At 43.2% G+C, this 21490-nt stretch overlaps 1 protein-coding gene and 1 long non-coding RNA gene across 2 annotated transcripts in view; both read right to left on the reverse strand.

Annotated features, from left to right (window-relative positions):
- Window positions 1-456: 456 nt before the first annotated feature.
- LOC115948694 lies at window positions 457-9298 on the reverse strand. The gene is made up of 2 exons (XR_004082487.1): window positions 8602-9298; window positions 457-8201 (listed from the first exon to the last, which is right to left on the reverse strand). It is a non-coding gene; the product is annotated as an uncharacterized LOC115948694 (long non-coding RNA).
- A 729-nt stretch (window positions 9299-10027) lies between these two features.
- LOC102044704 (argonaute RISC catalytic component 3) overlaps window positions 10028-21490 on the reverse strand; it is a 19375-nt gene continuing 7912 nt past the window's right edge. The window contains exons 7-19 of the mRNA XM_031063035.1: window positions 19530-19617; window positions 19252-19399; window positions 18821-18940; window positions 18219-18341; window positions 17911-18044; window positions 17313-17497; window positions 16880-17039; window positions 16139-16229; window positions 14985-15179; window positions 14525-14659; window positions 13858-13959; window positions 12631-12830; window positions 10028-11679 (exon numbers count right to left, since the gene is read on the reverse strand). Of these exons, the coding sequence (XP_030918895.1) occupies window positions 11571-11679; window positions 12631-12830; window positions 13858-13959; window positions 14525-14659; window positions 14985-15179; window positions 16139-16229; window positions 16880-17039; window positions 17313-17497; window positions 17911-18044; window positions 18219-18341; window positions 18821-18940; window positions 19252-19399; window positions 19530-19617 (1790 nt within the window). The 3' untranslated portion in view covers window positions 10028-11570. The remainder of the gene's footprint in view (window positions 11680-12630; window positions 12831-13857; window positions 13960-14524; window positions 14660-14984; window positions 15180-16138; window positions 16230-16879; window positions 17040-17312; window positions 17498-17910; window positions 18045-18218; window positions 18342-18820; window positions 18941-19251; window positions 19400-19529; window positions 19618-21490) is intronic.

The following is a 21490-nucleotide window of genomic DNA, read 5'->3' on the forward strand; positions in this document are numbered from 1 at the left end:
CTCCTCACCGTTCCCCGCTCTCGCCCCAGGCTCGCGCGGGGCCGTTGCGGGGCGGCCCCGGCGGCGGCTCTTGGGGGGGGTATCGGTGACAGGGACACCGCAAACCGCAGCAAAGCAGCGCCCAAATCAGGGACAATTAACACTGTTTAAAAGAAATCTCACGAAATGCCCCCTAAAGCAGGAGGGAGCCGTTTCCCACTTCCACAGCAGCCATCCTGCCCCAGGATAGCTGTGGGCACTTCAACAAGCTCTTGCATTTTTAAAACTATTTTTTTAAATTTAGTTAAATTTTTAAAATAACGCATTAAAATACAAAAAAAGACCGAAAGGAAATGGTTTTCTGTCCTTGGATATGCCTGGCACCTCCCTCCACATCCCCCCACCCAAGGCCAATATCTTCTCCTTGCTTTGGGAATAAATCAAAATGATGCAAGTATAAATAAAGCCTCACACATGTGCATTTCAAAAAAAATTTATTTTTCAAATGAATACAGTTCGTTTACAATACACTCAAGTTGATGGTATCTATAGCCAGCAGAGATCGATGACTGCTGTGTCCTATACACAGTCGTACAGAGGTTACAGATGCCTACGAGAGGGAAGGAACAGTGAAAGAAGTCGACATTTTACTGTGCTGGAAGGAAAGCAACTCTTGCAACAGGTAGAAAATTTTGGCAAGAACAATTTGTCCAGAAAGGGAGAAGGGGCAGAGGACACGGCTTCTGCTTAGCAAGTACATCTCAAACACCGACACGTTCCCTCCCACCCCGCACGGCTGCAGCCCACGGTACAAAGAGGCACACATGGTCAAGATGGTTAAGTAAAAATAAAGGCTTTTACCAGTTTGTTTGCCATCCATCTACAATCTATTTGTGCAATGTCTCAAGTCACAGCTCTACTTTACTCTTGAAACATTTCCCTTTAGCTTCGAAAGCCCCCAGGATCCTTTACGGTGGGAACACATTCACGCTCCTGCCAAAGCAATGGGACACCAAAACAGGGGAGCAGTTACCAGCATATGAGAAAGAGCAGACACATGGGACAGGATCAATCCACCAGACTGGTTTATTAGAATTTTATTCAGAAAAGGAATCCCAAACAGCATGACTTTTTCTTTGTTTGAACAATATAAACCCATGGTATTAAATATGCAAAATTTCCATGTGACATTGCTTCCAACAGTCTCCAAAACTAACACAGCTCACTGCCCAGTGAGCACACACAATGCCACCTGAGCCACCTTCTTCCCAAAATCCTTTAATATTAGCTTGTAACCAAATGCTACCAATTACTGTGAAAGCTCTGGAGTAACACCTGCTGACAGACAATGTCCTTGTCCATGATCACACACCTCCAGCCAGGTGAACAGCCCAGTTTTTCCCCCACCAAGCACCATTTATCCACCGTGAGGATACCTGGGGAGCTGAACTGCTTATACCAAGGGAAGAGACAAGAACAAGAAGGAGGGTCTGTCCCCCTTGAGCTCAAAGTGTCACTGCTCCCCTGGATCTGTACACCAGTGCCTGTAAAACCAACATTTCTGACCCAAAACTCGCTCTGCCCGCCCCACTGCTGTGCTGCAGCTCACTTTTCACGTCTGCCTGCAAACAGACACCAAACACAATGAGCTAGAAGCAGGTTTTTCTACAGGAAAACAACATGTAGTTGTCTCAAGGAGAGATTCAACACTGGAAACTGCAAAAATGAGAAGATCTCACTGAAAAACAGAAATCAAGTTCAAAAAAAAGTAAACACCACAGCCACAGGAGAGAAGTGATGCACAAAAGCGAGTGCCCAGAAGAAGCCATTCTGCACTGCAAATTTGCCAGAAGCTAAACTCCATGTCTGGCATTCTTCCTCTCACCAAGTTTTGTTGGTGTTCAATTATCCTCACTACTTCAGGAGCAATACTCAAGTTTTCACTTTGCTGGCACACCATCAGGTTCCAAAACTTCCAAAAGTTCTTTAAATTCAGCATTGCTGCAGTGGGCATCACTCTGCTATTACATCTGAGTGGACACTACCTACCAAGACACGTATTTTCTATCAAAGAAACTGGTTTTGAAGATATTTAAGAGATTTGCAAGTGTAAGCAAAATGAAAGTTTATTAGTAACTATTTTAAAAGCTAACTTTTGCACACCTGTACTGAAATGGGTTGTAGATCTATGATTTATGGGCAAGCATGGCCCTAAACTCAACATACAGCCATATTTTTGTGTTGCTAGATAGTGTTATAGCATTAATTTTCCAACTGCCAAATGCGTTTGAAAGACCTGTGTAATTCTCAGCAATGAAAAAAAAACCTTTCATTTAAATAAACTTGCCCTCTGAGAATCTGTTTTACAACAAATGGGTTGGTTTAAAGAAAGCAAGATGGCAAACACAGGACTGACCCCAAGGGGCTTCAACCTCGGGCAGAGCTGCAATGGGATGGGAGGGAAGAGCTCCAGCTCCCAGCAGGGATGGGCCCCAAACAACTGGAACCACTGGAAGATGCAAATGTGCAAGAAGTGCACGGGTTTGTATCACGAGGTTACCACTGTCACGACATGGTTCACCCTCAGATCACCCAGTAACTCACTCTCCTAAGGCGATGTGTATCATCACAAACATTTTCTAGATGAAAAATGAGGCAGAATCATTTCCCCCAGGTCAGAAAGGGAACCTGCTTCAGAGCCAGCTGGTTCCAGAGCTCCTGGCTGGACAACTTGCCAATGTCTCAAAACAGCTTCAAATAGAACCTGTTGGAAAAGCTCTTCCATTTTGGTCTGAAAATGCACATTTTTTAGCAGCTTAAAGCCCAAACTGGTATCTAAGCACACATATGCCTACCTCTGCACAGTGCAGTGTCTACAACTGGTGCCAGAGGATGGGGGATTGTTCCTCTTTCCACACCCAGGTGACCTCACAATTCTGTCCCCAGACATCGCCACCCCTGCTGCTGGCAAACTGCTTTTTGAACTTATCTGTGACATTTAGTCCTCACCTCCATGTCCCCACTGAGCCAGAGCTTTGCACTGCTCCCCAACATTCACTGGACAACATTCCCCATGTCTCTGCAACCTCCAAATGGGTGGAGAGGGGAGAGAAAATGGAGTGTATGGAAAGCTGCAGGAGCACAGTAAAGAGCGAGGACATCACTGGACAGGCAACATTCAAATAAAGGCAGAATTAATGATTCTCATTAGATAAACATATCAAGGTTAAATTTTATTTTAAAAAATTGCAAGTCTACCAGGAAGTAGATTTATTTGATGACATTACTCTCCAGAAGCCATTTATTTTAAAAGTTTCTCCTCTCTGGGTAGTTCTAATTCACAAATAATTCAGGGCTTGCTTTGATTAAATAATTCAACACAAAACCAACTCTGACCAAGGATTTTGAGCTTTAAGAACAGTTCAAGAAAAATACTAACCATCCTACCAATGCAAATACTAGTTTTTCCAGCTCTGTTCCTGGTCAGAAAAAGGCACATACTTGCTTTCAGTGAGTTCAAGTCCAACACAAAAAGTTCAAGATACCCAAGTTCATGTCTGATGTCCCTGAAAGGTGTGAGCTGATCACAGCTCACCTGAGACCCACCCACCTTCTACCCAGTCCTTTGTTTCTACAGGCTTTTGTCACCATCCCACCCCCACCCTCAGATCCAGAGCTGATCTGTGCTCCAAGCAGCCACAGCACCCTCAACATGGCTAATTCCATCCAGGCAGTGGAGGGAGAGAGACCCTGGTCAGAGAATGGGGAGGTAGGTAAGAGCTGAGTAAGAGCAGAGCAGCTGCAGTGCTACAGCAAAAGGAACTCCACACCTGCCTGCTGCTGTTCCTGGGAGCCAGGCACACCTGAAGGCAACCAGGAATCTCTCAGGGCATCTGTGTTGTACAGAAGGGCCATGTATTGCTCACAAAACCCCTTGGGTCGGTGCTGTCTGAACCAGTGGATCCACTGGAAGCTGCATCTATTTCACCCAAGTAAGGGATTCCAAGGTTTGGATAAAACCACAGTTTGATTTCAGGGACAGCTGTCACAGGCACTGCCACCTGCTTGCAGCACAGTCCTGGAGAAGAACAGCCCCCCCTAAAAACATACAGGAACATGCTTTTCCCCTCATATGTTAGTTTATGAATTAGCAGTCACAGAATAACAGAGTAGTCTGGGTTGGAAAGGATCTTTTAAAGCTCATCCAGACAACTCCCCCTGCTGTGACCTGGGACCTCTAGACCAGGTTGCTCCAAGCCCCATCCAATCTGACACCTTGGATGTTTTCAAGGATGGAGCAGCCACAGCTTCTCTAGGCAACCTGTGCCACTGTTTCATCACACACATTGTAAAAAACTTCTTAAATCTCATTTGAACTGACCTCCCTCAGTTCAAAACTATCATTCCATATCCTGTGGCAACAAGTCCTCCCAAAAGTTCACCCTCATCGTTCTTACAGGCCTTTTCAAGTACTGAAAGGTACTGAAGGGAAACACCAGCTGTCCAGTTTTGCTTTTTTATTTACTACAGGAGGCAAAGGAGGCTCTGCTGCTTCTTCATTAGCGTCAATATTCTGATGTTGCCACTTGATAATTTTTAAAAGAGTCTGAATAACTCCTACAACGCTCTGTTACTTTGAGTCTGCCCTTTCTGCTTCTTCCACTTTTTTTCTTTCCCTTGTTGAGCTGTCCCCACAGCCACAGGACCTCAATGTCCCACAGGTTCTCCATCTCCTGGAGGAAGTCCTCCCTGTTCACCTGCAGCTGCTCCTTTTTGTGTTTTGGTTTGCTGTTTTTTTCTTTTAAAGTATTTTAATAATGCCTATTTTCAGTAGTTAGTTAGCTCTTATTTAATTTAGATACTTTAAACCATCATGCACCTTCCAATGACTACAACAGAAATATTTCTACTGGAATTACACCTCACATGTGGCAGCTCATGGACATCATGGCAAGAGATTTGTGTCCAACAGAAAACTGCTTCATCAGTTGCAAGTTCATTCCTTTTGATTGAAAGAAGAGGCAGCAACTTCCTTCTAAATCTCAACAGGTTCAGTATGAGCTAAATATAGAGAGAAACAAAGCAGTTGGTTGACAGGCAGGGGAGGAGATGGAGGGTATTGCTGCAAACAAGCTGATGGTGCAAGATTTTTGGCCCTTTTTAATCTAAAAGATAGAAACAGCTACTACTAAAAGGGTCAAGAGACACAGTTTTGGCTCAGAATTTAGACTGAAAAATGCTTTCTAAACCCCAGCCTAGTAACATTGAGAAACTGGAAATATAAAATAATTGAACATCATGGCAAGCTTAATACCAACACAGTGGCACTGGGCACTGCAATAAGACAAGAAAGTTGGTACAAGCTACAAGAGACATTGGATCATGTCTCAAACTTGAATCAGAAGAAATTACAGAGCAAAGAGAGTCAACTTGTGCCTGGGGAGCTGCAGCATCCCCTCAACAATGAGGTGTGGGCAACTCAGCAAGGGCACTGCCCAGTACTGGGACTCTGAACCCCAAATATTTCATTGATGATGTCCAGAAGCTCTGCTTACTCCTAGAAAAAGTCTGGACACAAACATATTCCTGCAAAGAGACCACTTGGAATTACTCAGTGAGTTCTGTGGTTAAGCTCCTGATATTCAAAAATATCCTGACATCAAGTTATTCCACATCTTGAATGCCCAACACTATAAACAGTAATAAAATGCACAAAATCATTTTAGTTGTAGAGAAACAAGGTACCAATGAAGCACTTGTCTATGGCGAGCGGGTTAATTGTCTCCTCTCAAACACGACTGGTTAAGCCAACTTTCTTTGGAGAAGAAAACCAAAACATTCAGAAACTTCTCCTGCCTAAAAATAAGTGTTAAAAGCAACACACAGAGCAGACACACAGACCTATGAGCTGCACACAGACCACCAATAAATATACAGAAACACCACAACAAAGGACAAGGCTCATCATAAAAGAAAAGTCCCATAACTGCTACTCAGAATGATACCAAAGGAAAGGGAAGTGTTTTTTGCAGGCATGTGCAAGCACATTACAGTGTCAAAGCACAACTTTGCTATTATTATTACTTTATGCAGCATTACAAGGTTACTGAGGTGCAGTGTTTAATAGTCTAGTCTACAGCTTTTCTTGACTGCAGGAACGCTCACCAAACTCACCATGGACCCACCCCCTCATGGCATCACCCAGCCACCAAGCTGCTCCCATCCAGAGCATCCAGCTCCCAGCTGGCAGTCAGAAACACCCACTGATCCATCCCAAACACACATGAGCCATGTGAGGACCAACCATCTCCCAGGCCATCCTCCTAAGACACCCTTCAGTTTGTGCTTCCCCTAAGAGAAGCCATCCTTCGGGAGCTATGGGTTCCTCTCAGCACCAATGAGGTCCCCACGGCTTCTCCCACACCCCAAGCCCCCTCAAAATGAAGAGGTAAATCACATTGACCAAACCCAACCTAACCCCAGCCTACCAGCTGAATTTGGTGATCGCTCCTCAATGCCTCTCCCTCCAAAGGAAAACACCTTCCTGGTTATTCTTGGTCCTGACTCAGAGAAGCTGATGCTTGAAAGTACCTAAAAGATACCATCAAACACTTGGCATTTTCAATAATTTATCTTAGATTTGCAGCCACGTACAACTGGAAAATAAAAATCTACAGCACCATCTTCTAAAAAGGCACTTTCTGAGGACTGTCTTGCTTAAAAAAAAATAAAAGTCACTCCAAGTTTTAAACAGTGGAACTGCTTTGTTTGAAAAGGACCCTACGGTAACAACCCGTGTCAGGTGAGGGGGTACCTCAGACAGGATGTGAAAGGCCAGGGCATGTGGGATGGAAAGTCGATGGAGTCTCCCCAACACCCTCATTCCTGCCAAACCAATGCTCTGATATTTTCGCTCGCACACCTCTCCCTTACAACTCCTTCCCCACCATATGCACCTTTGTCTACTCAGGGGACAACAATTTGGGTTTCAGTGTCACAGAGATCAGGATTTTTGAGATTCTGCTTGGGAGGTAAGATGTAGGATCCTGTATCCATCTTGCTCATACCTCAACTACAGAAAGTACAAAATCTTCTACCAGCAGAAAGCATCAACGAGCTCAAGCTCTAACCACGATATTTTACAAAAACAAGGAGTGAATTGGCTAAGTGAAGTCTGATTTCAACATGTGCCAAACCAAAAATTATATTCCAAACACGCAGCATCAACCTAAAGTACCATCTTTGGGTAGAAAAGACAGACAGAAATCTCTCCCTTTGACACCCCTATGGAATTTTTCACTAGATCCAAACAACCTGCCAGTAGCAGCCATGAAACTTCACAGCACTGAAAGGGACAGAGCATCTGCCCAGCCTGACCAGAGACCACAATGGCCATTTAGAAACAACCACCTTTGAAAACTAATTTACAGGTCCAACACACATAATCTGAACTTTTGATTCCTTGGTTATAAAAGTGCTTTGAGTAAGGTTCTAAACCCTCAGTTCACAAAACAGGGAAAATACTAAAAGTGGACAAGATATGAAGAAAGTGTAAGAAAAGGGAAGGAAAAAAAAAAGGCCTTAAGCTTGAGCTTGGAATTTCACCAGAGTGAACTTTAAGACTAGTAGAAAACCAGTATTTGTAGCTGGAATTTTTACAGCAGACTACACGGTATCTCATGTTGAGCATTTTATAGGACAAGTATTTTACATGAAGAAGTGAAAATCATTTAGGACCAAGAGCATCTTGAAGTAATTTGACTGATAACTTCCAGAAACCCATTTTACTCCTGAAAACCATTTCTGTGGCCAAATTCCCAAAAGAAGACCGGAATGAATACTATAAAAATAACTTTTGGACACGTGTAACCAGATGACACATGGAACAGTGACACAGCGATCCTGAGTCAAATGGCCACGGCTCAAGTCCCTAGAAAGGGAAAAAGGCGACTTACAGCGGAGCCACTCCTCCTGTTGGCAAATGTCGCGTGTTTAACGCCTCAACCACAAACATCCTGGGATTCTCTCCAGCTCTGGATCTAGCAGTGGCCAGGTGGGAGGTTTGGGCAGGGCTGGCTGGGTGAGGAGGGGCTCGGTGATACCCTGGGCCTGCCCCCACCACGGGAGCACTTAGTGGCACTTGTTCAGTACAAGTGAGGGGTCTCGGTGTCTGAGGAGATGGGAACTGCTTTTCTCCACAGGCAGAAACCCGAGGCCGGTGTCTGCAAAGCAAGAAGAGCCATCAGCCTGTGCCCATATCCCTCTTTGGACTATCCACAGCCAGCTCTTGGCCAGAGAGGGGGATCTGCTGTGCCACTCAAAGTTTCCTCAAACAGCACATAAAATTTGAGATTTTTTTTTTTTCTTTTTCAAGGAGAGCAGGTACAAAAATAAAAGAAATCCATATACTCTGAAAATATACTGGAAACTGCCACCACAGATGAGGTACCATTTATCCCGACCCCCCACCCCCAAACTGCAAACATCAAAATATATATGTTTTTAAACAAAAGAAGAATATCTGGCTATTTAATCTCAGTTAAAATGACAGCACCCTTTGTTACACTTGATATTTCACACCATTAATTCTCTTTTGAAAAAAAACCAAGATATCTAACTAACCTTGATTCCTTGCTTTTCTCCTCATTCCTTAGTGCAGTAATTGTCCATCTCCATTTAAATAAATATAGCAGCTACAGCATCATAAATGTGTGGCCCTCACAACGTCAGTAACTTGATATCGTAATACAAAGAAGTATCGGCACTTGACGTAGATATTTGCAAAACCAAGAAGAGAGATTAAAACTTCCAAATACTCTTCACATGAAAACCAGGTACAATGTTACCTTGACAACTGAAGTCACTTTGCCAATGAAGTTTCTTTAGTTTTTGGTGAAAGTAGTGAGCAAAAAAGCTTCTCAAATCCGAGTCACCGAGCGTGGGCAGGGTGAGAAGCAGCTTTGAAAGGAGAGCTAGAAGGCTTTGTAAAAAGGAATTTTCAGTTAAATGCCAGAAGTCCACAAGAACTCTTTGTAAAATAGGTTTTTTTAAAAAAAAAAGTTCTCTGTTTTCAAAAGAAATTTCTGTATAAAGCTTAAGCTGAACCTTTTACAAACAGCATTGCTACTGAGAGAGCTTTAGAAGAAAAGTGTCAGGTCACAGACTGGGAAAAACATCTGAGAGACTCACTGAGAAACCACCTTGCTCAAAGGACTGTCACATGCCCCTCCCTGCACCAGGTGTGTCCAAAGGCACGCACAGGGACAGGGCACTCCAAGATGGGACCCCCTGGCTCTGGGGGTCCCCAAATCCTCAGGGCCTCCTGAGCCCCCCAGCCACCCTCACCCAGCACCCCCAGCCAATGCCCACCCCCACCACTGTTTCCAGTGCAATTTTAGCTTTGCCAAGTTAGTTTTTTACATTATTTTCCTTGTTTTTGAGAGATAAAATAGGTATCTACACCAGCTGCTAGTAAAGCTCTTGCAGACAGTGTTGTGAACAGCACTACGGACATTTCCATACAATATACAAACGCACAAAATACAGTACTTGGTTTTTCTGGCAGAAAAAAAAGGGGGTTCATGCCTGGTGAAGCAAAATGGGCTCAGATTTTAGGCTCAAAATACAGTATATTGGCAAACAGCAGATTTGGTGAGAACGAGGAGAGAAGCTACTTAGACCAACCAGGTTTTCATGTGAGAGCAGGTGGAGGTCGGGAGGGCTGGGATCACAGCAATGCCCATACAAACAGCTGCAGTAAATATACTATGAACCAGTGCAAATAAAAACAGTCAAAAATGCAGTTCACGAGTTTACAAAGTGCAAAACTCCCCAGTCCCCTCGTTGAATAAATGCTCGTCTCTGACATCTTAAACATTGGTTTTAAAGTGGAATGAAAGAGTCCCATTGGTTTGTTTCACATTTCGGTGATTTAACATGTTAGAACTATCCCAGCCCTCTTTATTTGCAAAGTGAAATGAAGTTACCAATAACTTAATTTTAAAAGGAAAGTCACTATCAAAGAGGAAAAAAGCCTAAAAACTTTTATTAATTCCAGACATTTTACTGATGTCAAATAGGTTTAACTAAGCATGTAAAAACTGAGATCTTAATACAAAACCCTTTCCATTTAATTCAAATATGCTCCACATTTCAAAGCCAAAAATAAGGCCAATTCCTTTGTTAAATCAAAAGACTGCAGCGACAAGTAAAGCTTGCAGAAGTCTAGAAGCATTTTTTGTATTTTTTTTTGATTTAAAAAAGGAAAATTCAAGATTCCTTCTGACTATAAAACTTTCCTTTCAAAATTAAGGCTTTTACTTTGTCCTTTTAAAATCCTGGAGGTGTCCATTCTCCCACGGTCCGTGGTACGGACACTGCTTCAGTACAGCTCAATGGACACAGTTTTTCTTTAGAATGCTTATTGCACTAAAAGATAGCAAAACAAGTTGTCAGTTTCTTTTTTTAAAAATAAACATGATTACATTTCTAAAAAATAAAAGTTGATGTTGACCATATGTTCTGTAATAATTAAATTAAAGCATTATTATTACTCTAATAAATATAAAAGAAACAAAAGGAAGCTAAACTTCAAACACACATACATATGAATCACATTAAGGTGTGAGAGGCAGCAAGTAAAGTAGCAGGTTTCTTTTTTTTTCCAAAAAGACCTTAGCTCTAAAGTTTCAGTTCTGGTGGTTACTATATGTCATCCCAGAAAACCTGGGACATCAGATCTCACGTGAGGCTTCAACAGATTTGACTTGCCAGATAGGAAAAAATTGAAACTTTTGGACTAGGTAAAACAGCAGCTTTAGTAAATTCCCCCAGGGAGCAAGAAGAGTTGGGTCACTACTGCCTGCACATGAACCACGAGCTTCTTGGATTGCTTTTGAAAGGGAACTCTTGGAGCTGAGAACTCCAAAGCTGTGAGAAAAGACACAAAGGCAGCCATTGGCTAAATTAGGTTCAAATTATTGGATTAGTGTGCAAAACATCTTCCCCCCCTCACTGTTACCTAGCTAGTGCTGTACATTCCAATGCACTTGGATATGTTCACATTTGAACGCTCGATGGCAATACTGAGAGAAAGATTCCTCAATGCATGGGGGTTAAAAACTTATTTTCTTTTTTGCACACTTCCCTTCTCCAAACAATCACTGTGATTGTTTCTAAAAGGTGGTTTGTTTTTTTTTTATTTTAAATTACACAATAGATTTTTAGTTTATTATTACTATCTTTTTTTTTTTTGCAACAATAGTTGTGCTGCCGAGCAACTTGAGGTAAAGGCAGAAGAGGGTTAAACTACGAGAAATAATAATTAAAAAAAAATTATGGCGGTGGCTTCCCACAGGAGCCCGCCCCAAAAAAGCAGTTGGCTGGTTTCATATTGCATAATAGTGCTGTGTTCCTGGATGAAGTAAACAATCTTCCTCGTGTCAATTTAAGGGTGAGCCTCTCGCCCCTGCACAGCGTCAGCTCCAGCACGATGGGAGGCACAGCCCCTAAACCAACCCCCTGGAAACATACATTGTATGTGGCTTAAATTCTCAGTTCTCCTCTCCGTGAGTGTCTCCCGGGTCATTGACTTAAGCGAAGTACATCGTGCGTAAGGTGTCTTGGTGAATCTGTACAGCCTTCGCCAGGGCCTGCGGGTCTCGCCCGTTGCTCTGTCCTGACACGTGGCTCCCTTCAGCACTGCAGGGAACGAGGGAGAGACAGGCAGGGCTGTAAATTGTATTAATTCGGATCAAAAAGCTGCTTTCGCATCTCTTGGACAGAATCGCTGAGGTTGGAAATGATCTCTAAGCTCGAGTCCAACCTGTGAGCAATCCCAACCTCATCGCCCAGCCCAGAGCACAGAGTGGCCGTGTTCAGTTGTTCTTGAGCACCTGCAAGGATGGGGACTCCACCCCTTCAAATCCTGACCACCCTTCCCATGGAGAAATTCCTCCTTATGTCCAACCTGACCCTCCTCAGGCACAGCATGAGGCTGTTTCCCCTTGACTTGTCCCTTGCTCCCTGGAAGCCAAACCAGCCCTGGTTGGACCCTCCTGTCAGGGAGTTGTAGAGACTGAGATCCCACTCTTCTCCAGGCTGAACCCCCAAAGGACTCGCTCTCCAGACCCTTCACCAACACAGCACCAGTGACAGAACTGGACACTGAGAAAAATCAACTGTCATATTCACCCAGCAACCTTGAGACTTTTGACAATCTCTTCACCATGGCTGCTCAGCTTGTTCATCTAAAAATAAGCCTTATATAAATAAATTGATGGCTTGAAGGTTGTAAAATATTTCTGACGTACAGAGTTAGATAAGTGGAAGCACTTATGGTTCATTCATGACTACTCTGATCCTAAAGCAAAAAAATTAAATCATAGGCTTGATTGCCTCAGACCACGTCAAATTCATAACAAAATACTTCAGTAAATGAATTCTTTTAATCTGTTATTCAGTAGAATTCACCAACCCACTCTGGTCTGATGTAGAGCAGCAGCTGCCAGGAGTGATGATCTTAACATCAGTCCTAGAGGCAACAAAAACTGAGCGCGAGACCAGCAGGAATCACCAACAGCCAGGTGCCTTTAGGCCTGACAGTGGATGAGAGCAGTGAGGACTAAACCCTGGGCAGAGCCTGTGATGTACCTGTCGTGTTCCTTGTCCACGAGGTGGTAGCGTGCTCTGAATGCCACCAGGTGAGCGTAGTAGGCGGGCGCGGGGATGGAGACGGAGCGGGTGCAGCGCACGTACGTGTGGCACAGCTGGTACGTCAGCAGCTGCAGCTCGTCTGCTGTGAAGCAGTTGTCATCCCACAGGACGTGGTAGTGGGAGGGACGGCTGGTTCCCTGCAGAGATGGGCACAGACAGTCATACTTGTCTGGGTTTCCATAAACAAGTCAGATTTTGATGTTCAGAAAGGGCCAGGCTATCTAGTGTGAATGTCTACATAACAGCAGATGAACGAGTTCGGTTTTATGTATTTAAAGATTACTAAGTCTAACATATACATGATTCTATTGCTTTATATGTTCTTGCTTGGATAAAACCCCTCAGTGATCAACATCTGCTCCCAACATGACTAAACTACAATTACAGGTTCTTTTACCTACCTTCAATTAAACTCCTTCTCACAAAACATCCCAGAGAAACAAGCAGTGCTTTTAAATCCTTCCAGTTCCTGAGCACCCTAACTGCACGTAGGAACACTAGAAACTCAAGGTTAATTTTACACTGCACCTGAACTGGGTGAACAGTTGTGCTTTAGCCAAGCTACAAGTCTCTCCTTTTAAAACAAATATATCTGGAGTATCAATTTAATTGAGGTTCTTTATGCCTTGCTATATTAAACACAATGAGCTGCAACTACACCCAGCATTTCTGCCTCAACTGGGATATAAATCTTTTTTCACAGGGCCAGAAAGCAGCTTGCTCAGACACAGTGTAAAGGTTGACAAAAAACCCGTTGAAATGATTCAAAACTGGAAAAGAAGTCATGCCCAGCCAACCTAAACAAAACTCATGACAATGGGGTCAGACTCACATGATAAAAATTTAAAGAGTAAATTTTTTTAACCTTTTAAGCAATAGCCTGATACAAGTTGAAATATTTTTTCAGAAATAATAATGTTACAAAATAAAGTGACCTCTTAAAAATGAAACTTTAAAAAGCACCACTTACCATCAGTGCAAATTTAAATGTGCAGTAGAGACTACCTGTTAAGCAAATCATCCTCTAAGTCTCACAATAATGTTTTATCTCAGAGAAAACCAAGCTAAAAGAACATTTCCTTACTATGTAACTGTTTGTAAACAGGTGTCACAAAAAGAAGAAAAACAATTTGTTCTAAATTCACATTTACAAAGCATCCATACCTGTATTCCAGCATGGCTACAGAGGTAAAAATCAAACTCGTAGGGGTGTGTAATGTCTGTATCTACAGTTGTCCCAGCTGGAATATTGCCACTTCGTCCAACCTAGAGAAGAGGTTTGGTAAGTGCAGCCTCAGCTGTTTATACAGCTCAACTGTAAGGAAAAATACAAGTTTCTATTCACCACTGGCAAGGTTTTGGCACATCGAGTGCCACAGAACTGTTTGGACTGTGCCACTACATCAGCCTTGGAGGTTTGACAAGGACACTGGATGGCTCTCCAGCACCTTACACAACACTGCACCTCCAGCACATCAGAACTTTCCAGCTCAGACTGAAGAGCTGCAGACCTTTGTATTTAGAATTGTCAGCTTCAGTTCAGATTGATTAACTCGGAAAAAATGTTCCACCACTTTGTATTTTCTTCTATTACTGCTGGAGATTGGTACTGAGTAGTCACACGGATTTTAGCTCCAATGTGATGTTGTGGAGGTTTTTAACAGACTTAAGGTCAATGATTTTTCAATTTGGAGCCCCATTTTATCAAATCAACACTTCCCTGCATGCACATTTAACCAGATGGACAGAAGCCCACGCTAATATTTTCTCCAGCAGCCTAAAAGCTCCTCATGAAGCTTTCCCAAAAGGCTCCTCAGAGGGCAGTGATTACCCTTTCTGTTCTGTCAGCACAGAACAGCCGCGTATGATGTCGCTTCTGCACCACAATGTAGGTTATTCCAGGCTGGTAATCCTTCTCCAAACTGATGCAGGCTTCTCTAATGGCCAGCAGTTCATAATACAAAACCTACAAGCACAAGAATAGAGGGGTTTCGGTTTTCCTTCCACTGTATTCTACGCACAACACCTACTAACTCAGTGTAGGTTAACAAGTACAACTTTGGCACACAGCTGGTAATTTCAGAAAGTACTTAGAGATATGTCATTTCCCAAATTTGAAGACTTCTCCTTCCCAGACAGGAGAACAGCTGCAACTCTTCTTACCCAACACGATGAAGAAATTCTCTCCTCAATTATTTTGTGTAAATGTAATCAACTCAAACAGTACAAAACAAGACCTGCAGCTACTATAGAGTAGGAGAATCTTTCAAGAAACCCACAACTGAACCAACCTGTCGGAACTGTCCCTCAGAGACCCCGTCCCTGTAGAAGATGATCCGGGTGGGTTTGAACCGTGTTGATTTGTAGAACTGGATGAGCAGCTCCCTGACCATGGAGGCCAGGTCCTGGATGATCTCCTGCCGGGGCCTCTGGACCCTCACCGTGGCACAGTACCGGCTGGGATGAGCGTCCATGCTGCCTACAACCTGTGGGGAGATGCACCAGAGGAGGTTTCAAGCTCAAATCTATGCCAAAACAATTAAAAACAAAAAAGCCAAGAGAGGCAAGTACAAGTTGTTTATGCTAAACAACAACCACAGTAACACTTTCAACAGGAACTTGTACTTGGTACAGGTTTAACACCTTTTGCCCCCAAGCATCCTGAAATGCACCTGCAGAATTTGGCTTCTCACTACGACATATTTTTATAATCCAGACAGACATTTTTCTGTGACATTTTCTCACCTTTAACACTGAGAAAAACCTCAGCTTCCCTTAGTTACTTTAAACACAGATGCAGTTTCCTGCAATCAATGACAATTAAAATGCCAAGGGGACAAAGCAGGAGAGGACTGACCAAGCCTCCAATCATCACCTTGAGTTCCTGGACTGTACCAACACAAAAGGTAAGAAATATCAAAAATATTTCTGCCAAACCAGGCCTTTAATGACACTTTTCTCCTTTAAAAAAACAAAAAATGTTACTAGCTAACTGTTGCAGTAAGGAAGAAAAACCATAAAGAAAGGCCTCATAAAATCAGGCCTGCTCTGGCTGGCCTGTCATTTCTTCTAAGGCAAGCTAGCTATTTATGTGAATACAGAATGGGCTTTTTCCACCATGAAGAAAATGGAGTCCTGTGTGATTTATTCCCATAGCTAATGTCACCAAGCTGTGTTATTTCCTTCAGAATATTTCTGCAGAAATATATTATTTAACAATGCCTTTTTACCTTGATTTAAAAATTAAAGAGCTAGGCAACCACTCTGAAGTATAAGGCAGTTTTTTTCTTTTAAATACATGATTTTTAATATCATTGGGAATGTGTACAAAGAAGTGGCATAAGCCCTGAAAGATATTTGATATGGACATAGCCCACGAGTTGCACTTACTATTCTAACATTTACCCACAATGAAAAAGCACCATGTAAATTTAATAAAACTTACAGCAGCAATGGAAGGCTTCTTTCCATCTCCAGCTGGAGGGTGAGTGACATCAGCTCCCAAAAAGATCACTGGCTGCTGGAACACAGAAGGTCTTCAAAAAGAAAAAAGTGCTAAGTCACACTCGTAGCTGAAGAGCTGCCACAAGGTCATTGCTCACCGTGGGGGTTGTTTCTTGTCTCAGCCTTATCAGGTACCCGGGCCAAGGCTCAACAATGCGATCTTTGTGCACAAGAGGTGAACTTGGAACCCTCCCCAGCAGAGCCCAAAACACACTGCAAACACACTGCCAGAACTGGGGCATGACTCTGGTGGGGAGCAGCCCCAGGGCTCCAGTGGAGCAGCACAGCCAGGGGTTTTAGAGGCCCCACATGAGCCTGGGGGTCCCCCGAGCCCCACTGAGCTTTAGCACCAGCATACACATTATACTGTTCTGCAGGACTTGAGCAGCAGGATGCTCTTATACTGCCTTTAAAACATTTTTCCTCACACAACTGTTCCTCATTTCAACTTTGATACTGATCAAACATTTGACAAGAACCTTGGCTGAAGACCTACTGCACAGGCCAACCACCACTCTGAGCCTGTGCTGGAAGGAATTTAATTCTACTTCAAATACCACATACTATTATCAAAAGACTATTTTAATTTAAAACGTGGCCACATTTAAATTTTGGGGTCTAAGTAGCAAATGTAACCACATCTATTAAAAGAAAAAAGAAAACGGAATCTCCAGAGTCTTACCGTTGATGAGGTACAAGGATGTTGTTGATTCCTCCTAGTTTAACATTAATCTTCAGGCACAGATTTGAGAGGGTCTGTGGAGATGTTTTAATGACGTTCTTGACCTGAACACACTGTGTGGCCATTCCCAACAGCGTGTCTCCCACGCGCTTCACCTCCGCTGGGAAGCAAACACAAGGAGACAACTTGAGTCCATTTGAGGTTATTGCTGCATTTTGATCTTAGATAAGTCACAATAATTCTAGTGCACATACTGTGCAGTAACTTCTAACTTATCTGCATACTCAGACCTGCTACCAATTTATCTTCAGACACAAAACAGTGGTGTCTAATACCTAAAGGATGGTTCTGAGTAATTTTTAACATACTCTGGGCAGCAGATTTCTCCAAATGATACCTGACTGAACAGGTAAAGACAGAGGTGTGCCCTTACCATACACAGGTGTCTTCCCTGGCAGGATGACAATGATGAGCTGAAGCCCTGAATAGGTGTTCTTGAGGTGTCGGAACATGGGCTCCACGCTGTCTGCACCCTGGGCGTACTTGCAGAAGCAGGGCTGGCCCTGGATGGGCATCCCGGCGTCCTTGGAGATCTTGCGCAGCTGGTCTGTGAAACCCCTGCAGATGAGGAGATTTTTGGATTTTTGCAGTAGCAACAGTACACAAGAAGCAAAGCACAAAGGGACAGAATCATCAAAGGAGGATGATTCCAAATAGCTTTTAAAGCAGCATTGTAAAAATGTTCATTTTGTAAAGGGTGTACAGCTGTGAAATACCACAGGCCAGAATGGGCTAAAAAATAGTCTAGACAGTACTTTGTTCAAGGTGTCAGAAAGGGCTATATACAGTGATATTACAAGACAAACACCCCACAGTGTACCCAGTACAGTGTTTTGACTGTAAGCAAACGAGCCCAGATTCCCACCCTAACATCTCACATTAAACCCAGGTAAAATGCTCATTGTAATCCTACATTCATGTTTCACTCCATTAAGAGAACAGTTCAAAGCCTGAACCACAACATGCCTTACTTCAGAATTTCTTCTCTGCACTGTCTCTGTGTTGCAAAGCAAGCTATGGCCCACATCTTGATCTCCACCCCAGTGTGGAACTGTTTCCCTCTCATGTCCCACACGCCATGGCTTGGTGTTGCCACGGTTCGATTCTGGGGAAACAAAAGCAAGACACTCAAGTGACTAAAAAAAGAAGCAGCCAGTGCTATTTGCAGTTTCAGGACAACAAAGAAGAGTTTATCATTCAAAGTCTGATCCCTGTAGAGTCAAAGTGTACAGGAAATCACTCCTCAAAATGGAAAGCAGAGGAAAAGCCAAAGCCTCACCCGTCCTCCGTACTGCAGCATCGGGGCTGGGAGCACACGTCCTGTCACATGGGCCATCTCATCCCTCACTTTGAACTGGAACTCTTGGACAAATGGATCTGCATCATAATTTGCACTTCTCACCTAGGAGAGATTTACATGTTACAGAAGTATCTGATTATAATCCATATAACAAACCATAGGCTAGCAGGAATATTGCAGAAGTGCTCTTACAGCAATTTCATTGAAAAAGGCTCAGACGTGACTGCTCAATATTATCAACCCATCCCCAGTGAAAACAATTACCACCATGAGATCTGATTGATGAGGTGGTTTCTGTTCCCTTCATTACTCAAGCACTCATTTTGTTTGTTCATTCAAAAGCATTTTTTGAGCATTTCCTCACAGTAAATTAGGTGCAGAGATGATAATGCAAGAGCCTGTACTATGGACTCATGCTATCATTGCATGCCACTTAAAATAAATCCTATTAAAAATGTAATTAAAATCTGTTAAGTTAAAGGACGACAAGGAATGAAAAGAGTAGGAAGTTTTGCATGAATGTAATCCTGCCCAGTGTCATTCTGAGCAGTGTCCCAAGGAGCTGGGATTGGGGCACTCACCAATCTGCTGATCTCCTCCTGCCTGTCTGGGGCAGACCTGGCTGTAGCTTTTATCATGGTTGATGTCTGATTGTCTGTCAGCTTCTTGATGCACCTCTGGCCAGCCACGATGTTACACACCTGCAGGGGAAATCAGAAGCATTAATTCACAGCAGAAGCACTCAGATCACACCACACTGTACACATGTGACACTATGCTGCCACTATAAACCCCAAAGTGTTTGAACAACTGCCTGTTCTTTCTCATATTTCTACACTTCAAAGCACTGTAGGATGCAGACAGTATTTAGTGAAATTAAAGAGTAAACCATGTACTCTGTACATGTAAACCCATAAACACACTTGTATTGCAAAGAGCATGGATTCTTAATGTTTTGTAAACTGACAGAACCCACCCAAACCCAGCTGATCTATCAGAGTAAGGCTCTTACTTCTAAAGGCAGGTAGGTGTGTTTTTGTTCCTGTCCCACTTGCAGACAAGGAAGGTGAGGGTATTTCAGCTGGAGGTTGTATTTCTCTCTGAAATACTGTGCTACTGTCCTCTCCACAGTCTGGCCATTTTCTAGCTGTAAAGGAAAGCTGAGAAGACAGACATTTTAGTAAAATATTATCTGTCAAATAGCATCATCCCAAAATGAATGAAATATCAGGTCCTGTTACTCAGTGTGAAACTATCACACATTTCATGCTCTGACAGAAAGGCTCTTACGTTTGATGACTTGCAGGCCGTCTCGTTACGTTACAGACACGGTACTTCCTCCTCATTGTCCCACAGTGAGTCACTTCTACCTTTAGACCTGCATAAAAGCATCAAAAAAACCTGATGCCATAGCTACACAAACATGTACACAGGAAACACAAGGTTTTAAATGATAGAACATAACAGCTTAGGGGTCAGCATCAAATAGCACAAAGAAATTATTATTCGCCAAACATTTTTACTTTCATTATCATTTGAGTTCTGACTAATCCTGGTGATTAGCCTCACAAATCATGATGTAAAATATTTAATGTTCAATGGCTTCTGAATTTCATTTAAAGAGCACTGACTGAACTCGGACAGCAGTTTTCACCATATCCTCCTGTTCTCATTCTCAATCTTGTACATCTCTCCAACCTATCAGTTCCAATGTAACTGAAATTAAAAGGACAAAAACAGGTTTCTACTTTATCATCTTCCCCCCAGCTTTGTGTCCACATTCATCCTGTAATTTTCTTTAATTTCACTGACCAAGTTTAATTGTGCATGTTGAGAATCTCGTCTCAAAGCACCCAGCCTACACAGCAGAGCCTCTCCAGACTTATCTCTGCCCACAATAATCATGACAGTGGCAGCTCCAGGAGGCTCTGGGGGCTGTTGCTGTGACTGTGCACACACTGTGCTGTTCACACAGAGCAGCTTCAACATCTGCTGGGAGCACTGAGCTTATCACACGAGGGCTGCACAGCATCCACACGCTGCTGTCCTTCCCCAGCTCCACAGGACAGAAAGCAGCTAAAAACAAAGCCTGGGGACTCAAAGGATTCACCTACAGTAGTAAAGTTTAATTTTAGTGAAGTCTAGTACTACAGGCCTTTGAGAGAGCAGCTGGATGGCTCATCCTGTTGAGGTTTGTGGACCACTGACTGAACACCACCCAAAATCAGGTCCCCAGGTATGAGACACCAGACTGTGTTTAGTTTACTGGGGACACAGACATCACAAAGAAGCACTGACTGTGCCTCCTTGCTCCCTGACAACACTAATTGCATCAAGAACATCAGTATTACTCAGAGGATGGCACAGTAAAAATAAACCACCACTGCCCTGACACGGCATTAAGAGAAAATAGAGAAAAGAAAGCACGGGGCACTGTGACCACAGACAAGGGCTGATGAACACAGAGATATCTGGAACCCATTCCCTGCTCTGTCATTACTCTGCTGTGACACTACCAAGGCAGTGCCCTCCCCCAGTGCTGCTCACACACAGCCAGCTCTAATGCAGGGCTTGTTTTGCTGTACATGGTCACGTCCTGGCTGGAGCTCTCAGACTCTACAGCAGCAAAGATGAGTCTGAGAGCAAAGGGATAATTTTCAATATTTTCTGACTATGGTAACAGAGCCTCTGAGGCACCCGAGATCAGGCAGAGGCAGTTTCTCAACCTCCAGTTACCTGCCCTACAGAATTAAGGCAGACAGGCAGATGTAAAAGGGGGCATGCTAGGACTAGTACAAAATAATTCCTGCCTTTTTTCAGTCATGACTCTTCTGTGAGCACATCCCTGTATGATTACAGTTCAAATTTACTTTTTAGCTGCCCAGTATTTCAGTAGAGTCTAATCTTGCATCAAGTGTTTAAGAGCTGAGCTCCTCCAAGGCTTTTCTCTCTGCAAATTACACTGGAATGAAGGATATGGGAAAATACAAACCCAAGTAGCATATATGGAGTGAAACCACTCAAACCAGCAGCTTATGCAATTCCTTTGGAATGGAATTTGGCCTTCAGCTGCAAGTGGTACTTATTTTTCCACAAGGCAATCAGTTATTAGAATTCACTATAACAACACACTTTGAAAGAATCAATGTTAGCCCTGAAATCAGTGTCCACTTTGCCACAGCACTGAAACAACAGGAGCCCACACACAATGCCAGGTGGCCTCAGGGACCCTGGGTTAGGAGAGGCTGGAT

Source organism: Geospiza fortis, unplaced genomic scaffold (genome assembly GCF_000277835.1).
Source record: "Geospiza fortis unplaced genomic scaffold, GeoFor_1.0 scaffold289, whole genome shotgun sequence".
Lineage (NCBI taxonomy): Eukaryota > Metazoa > Chordata > Aves > Passeriformes > Thraupidae > Geospiza > Geospiza fortis.